This window comes from Littorina saxatilis, linkage group LG9, assembly GCF_037325665.1.
Source record: "Littorina saxatilis isolate snail1 linkage group LG9, US_GU_Lsax_2.0, whole genome shotgun sequence".
NCBI lineage: Eukaryota > Metazoa > Mollusca > Gastropoda > Littorinimorpha > Littorinidae > Littorina > Littorina saxatilis.
The window spans coordinates 60,684,315-60,689,314 of record NC_090253.1 but is presented as its reverse complement, the minus strand read 5'-3'; the positions used below and the strand labels follow the sequence as shown (position 1 = coordinate 60,689,314).

Here is a 5,000-nt window from a genome sequence, read left to right as displayed (position 1 = left end):
TCAGTTGATTCATCTGTCAAAGTTTGTATTACTTGCAGCCCTCCCCCCAATTCCATGTTCTCTGACGACAGATTACTGAGTTTGGCGTTCAGCGTTCTCTGCTCTGCCTCCAGCAGCGACAGCCTTGCCTCGACCTCGCCCACAAGGACACTTGAGGTCACCCTGTGGTTTCCATGGTTACTCTCCGTGACGCAGACGTCAGAAAGGAGGTGGTGGGGGATGTGACAGGTGTAGTTACCTCCCTTGACAGGTGAGGAGAGAGTCAGGTAGAAATGACCGTTATCGTAGCCACTGCTGGCTGTCGTCGCCATGGTGGGTGTCTGTGAACCAAGCAGGTCGTCATCGCTCATTTCAGATGCTAACATACAATGGGCAGTGGGTCTTTAGCAGACCAAGAAACTTAAGCGTGAAAAGCGCACGATTACTAGTTGTTGAGATTTAGGCTATACTTTCCCATGTCTATTTCAAGAGCGAGTGTCGGCACACTGGAATATCGAACAAACACGGAGCATGTCCACTGTCAATCAATCAATCAATCAATATGAGGCTTATATCGCGTGTATTCCGTGGGTACAGTTCTAAGCGCAGGGATTTATTTATATTTTTGTTTTGTTTTTATTTAATGCAATTTATATCGCGCACATATTCAAGGCGCAGGGATCTATTTATGCCGTGTGAGATGGAATTTGTTTACACAATACGTCACGCATTCACATCGACCAGCAGATCGCAGCCATTTCGGCGCATATCCTACTTTTCACGGCCTATTATTCCAAGTCACACGGGTATTTTGGTGGACATTTTTATCTATGCTTATACAATTTTGCCAGGAAAGACCCTTTTGTCAATCGTGGGATCTTTAACGTGCACACCCCAATGAAGTGTACACGAAGGGACCTCGGTTTTTCGTCTCATCCGAAAGACTAGCACTTGAACCCACCACCTAGGTTAGGAAAGGGGGGAGAAAATTGCTAACGCCCTGACCCAGGGTCGAACTCGCAACCTCTCGCTTCCGAGCGCAAGTGCGTTACCACTCGGCCACCCAGACCGTTGAGGTTTGACTCTGCTGCGAGAGGTACCGACTCTGCTGCGTGAGGTACCGACTCTGCTCCGTGAGGTACCGACTCTGCTGCGTGAGGTACCGACTCTGCTGCGTGAGGTACCGACTCTGCTGCGTGAGGTACCGACTCTGCTGCGTGAGGTACCGACTCTGCTGCGAGAGGTACCGACTCTGCTGCGTGAGGTACCGACTCTGCTCCGTGAGGTACCGACTCAGAATTCCCTCCCCAGAAACACTGGTGGTTTCTCAGCTCTCTTGAAAACAATTATCGTTCGCTCTACGTATTATGGGCTGTCCGACATGCAACAGGCCGCAACTTTTCGACAACACTCGTCGGCGGAAAAATAGAAACGTTCGTTTGCTTGTGTCTTGTTAGAATAATTCAACTGTGTGATGAAACTAAAGTTTGAAACCAACCGCCCACACAATGTAGGGAAAGTAACCCTTCCCATCAGAGAGAGAGAGAGAGAGAGAGAGAGAGAGAGAGAGAGAGAGAGAGACAGAGAGAGAGAGAGACAGAGAGAGAGAGAGAGAGGGGGAGAGGGAGAAAGAGAGAGACAGACAGAGAGAGAGACAGAGAGAGAGAGACAGAGTGAGAGAGAGAGGGGAGGAGGACGGAGGGAGAGAGAGAGAGAGACAATGCCATTGACAATGACAGTGACAATTCTTTATTTTACGAGAGGGGGAGAGAGAGAGAGGAGGGAGGGAGGGAGAGAGAGAGTCCTAGTAAGACGTCATTACTCACGGTCCAGATGACCTGTACAGGTGGCTGACCTAGAAAGTTGAAAAGGCCACAGGTCAGACGTATGGTCCACTGATGGTCAGAACTGTCCCACAATGCAACAGGGTCCTGGCTGGCTGTCAGAGTCCCGCCCTGTGTCATCAGACCGTCTGCACACAGACACACACCTTACAACCTCACGTCCACATACAGACGTAATAACCATCTGATCAGTCTTTCAAAGCAATCTATGTTGAAGTGTCCACGAGATTACTCCACGTCTTTTCTAACCGGAACTTTTGCCCCCCCTCCGCCAAACCATATGGCCTTCACCTTCGGTCTGTTGATTAAGCTGGGTTACGGGGTCCTGCAAGTCGTGAATACACAAACAAACACACTAACAAACAAAGACACAAACAAACACACAAAGAAACACCCCTTTCACTGCCAGGCTAATTCGGAAGAAACCGAAAAGAGTCGCCACCTTACCTCCCACTTGTAGCAGGGCAGAGTGACGGTGTGACACCAGAGACCCTTCGACTTCCACGTTCACCTCCACCGTGTAATTCCCAGCATCCGCCAGGGTGACGTCACTCAGCTCTAGGCCCCCATTGGTCAGCTGCCGCACGCGCTGCGAGTAGGGCGTGGTCGGGAAAAAATACCCGTATGCCTCCGTAGCCACCATCATGGAGTCAAAGACGCCGTTAAAAAGCCAGCGGATGTCCCGGATCAGCCCCGCGCCATCGGCCTTGAATCCCCATGGAAACTCCACCTTTCGGCCGACGCACGAGTAGACCACGTTTTTCGGTAGTGTTTCCCACTCAAAGCACGAAGTCATCCCTGTTTGTTACACAACAGTTTATATTAAAGGGTGACCTTTTCAAACGTTCAAGACTCTAACAATGGCGTGGCTTTACCACGGTGTCCACATCAAAGCTTTTTCGTCAGCCAACATTTTAACAATTTAAGTCTTTACTTAAATTTGGTTATGACCTGGTTTTGCTGTAAGACATGTAACTGGTAAGACGGTCGAAAATGATCATTTGTTCACCTTTCTGTAGAAAGTCGCACCGAGGAAAAGTCAAGGGAGGTAAATCTCCCAACTTCCTTTTTCGTCTTGAACTTGGCGTCGTAAGACGTGTCGTAACGGAGAAAAATCTTTTTCTATCTTCATTTTCTACTTTCTAACGGATAAAAGGAAAAAAGTGTTGTGTTCTTTGAGGCTTGACGAGTTAAATAGTGACATTTGAAGACATAATGTTTAATGTTGTTTAGTTGTGAAAGCCTTTTGTTTTTACCGAATATAGGCCCTTATTCGAGCATGTTTGGAATATACATTAAATAAAATCAAGCTGGAAATACAGAAAACAAGTGTATAAAAGCATAAATACATTGATCAGCTGCGTATAGGGGCAATCATCAAATAAACACATCTCTCTCTTTCTCTCTGTCTCTGTTTCTGTCTCTCTCTGTCTCTGTCTGTCTCTGTCTATATATCTCTCTCTGTCTCTCTATCTGTCTCTCTGTCTCTGTCTCTGTCTGTCTCTGTCTCTGTCTGTCTCTGTCCATATATCTCTCTCTCTCTCTGTCTCTGTCTATCTCTGTCTTTCTCTCTCTCTCTCTCTCTCTCTCTCTCTCTCTCTCTCTTTCTCTCACTCTCTTTCTCTCTCTCTTACCGAATGTACTCAGAATGAATATGCAGAACGTGGTCAACAAAGAAGCCATCTTCATCTTCCCACAACACTGGAAAACCAACAGCGACCCTCGCTCTGTCCTCTCAAAGACACCGTGATTACCACTGACGGTTGATCCGTTATCTGACAGCCTGGTTCGACTTTGCACACACCACGGGCTTGCCTCTACATAACAGGAAGTATTGTTGATGAAACTGTGTTAAGTGGACGTCACTTGAAGAGCTAGCACACGCACCCCCCCCCCCCCCCCCCCCCCTCTGACAACCTTGTTTGCACACAACATGGGCTTGTCTCTACCTAACAGGAAGTTTTGTTGGTGAAACTGTGTTAATCGTCACTTGAAGAGCTAGCACGGAGCGCAGTTTGAAATGAACCACTTGATCCAGTTACTTATGGCAATTACAATAATATCCGCTCAACGTCAGCTACGCCCAGTTCGCTCACATTACTTAAAGCTCCATTTCTTTTCTTAGGGGGAGGTTTACACAACCATTAGTATTTTCACCAAAACAAAACCATACTCACGCGATGAAGCACATTGCAATGTTATGTCGCATAAGGCGGTGTTTAAGTGAGCCCGAAGTCGACTTTGTGAAGTCTTTCTTTACCCAACACTCAGTGCTAAAGTTCCGCACGGTCAGCTTCGCGAAGTATACTTCAAGTAGTCGACTTCTCCCAGTTAATTTGAGACTATACAGATCACTTGCGTGGCTATTTAGCACACAGACATCCATCCTGACCTCAGGTCAAAATGAGTTCGGCTCATTCTCTCCCTGACAGGACGCCTCGAGTTTCCTTGTCTGGCATAGCGCAAGGAAACCGATTTTTTTTTTTTTTAACATATTTAGAGCTTTTTGTAATGTATTATTGATATAAGCAGATTCGCGATCGTCGATAATGATTTTTCATGGTGTTTTGTAATTTTTAAATTACAGAGGAATTTTTATTTTAGACAGTTTCAAGCGAGCTATTTTTCGCGGATGTATTTACTGTGCAAACAACTCTAAATATGGCATAAGTGTCACGTGATAATCAACCGTTTGGTTTCGCGCTCGCTGGAGCAGACGATTTTTTTGACAGTGATGCAACCATATATTACGGTCTCCTTCCGGCAGCAGTCCCAAAATTTCGACTTGTTTTGACCTTAGAACGATGTCTTTATCATAACTGTGAAGAACAGAACGGAGATCACTGTCGAAGTCGGCCAATCTGCAATCATTTTCGTCTCGCGAACACTGATCTCAAATTTAGATCAGTGCTCGCAAAAAACATATGGGAGATAACTCTTGTATTCTTGTTTTTATAGATTCGCGTAGGACTGTAGCGTTCGGTCAGAGAGACAACTGGCGATAGCCGTGAAGCGAGGATTATCAGAATGACAGACATCCTACACCGGCTTCAATGCTTTATTCCAAGCTCTCATTGTCGTTCGCGGACTGTGTACACCTCCCGTCCACCGAAACGTTCTTAACAATCCGCTCGTGGATGAATATGAAATAATCATAAGAAAAAAAGAAGCTCACTT

General features: G+C 46.4%; 1 protein-coding gene across 1 annotated transcript in view; it reads right to left on the bottom strand.

The window, feature by feature from the left end:
- LOC138976687 (uncharacterized) overlaps positions 1-3,621 on the bottom strand; it is a 20,303-nt gene extending 16,682 nt beyond the window's left edge. Inside the window, exons 1-4 of the mRNA XM_070349563.1 lie at positions 3,458-3,621; positions 2,271-2,621; positions 1,806-1,951; positions 1-320 (exon numbers count right to left, since the gene is read on the bottom strand). The exon at positions 1-320 is cut by the window's left edge and continues 23 nt beyond it. Of these exons, the coding sequence (XP_070205664.1) occupies positions 1-320; positions 1,806-1,951; positions 2,271-2,621; positions 3,458-3,512 (872 nt within the window). The 5' untranslated portion in view covers positions 3,513-3,621. The remainder of the gene's footprint in view (positions 321-1,805; positions 1,952-2,270; positions 2,622-3,457) is intronic.
- Between the last annotated feature and the right edge of the window lie 1,379 nt (positions 3,622-5,000).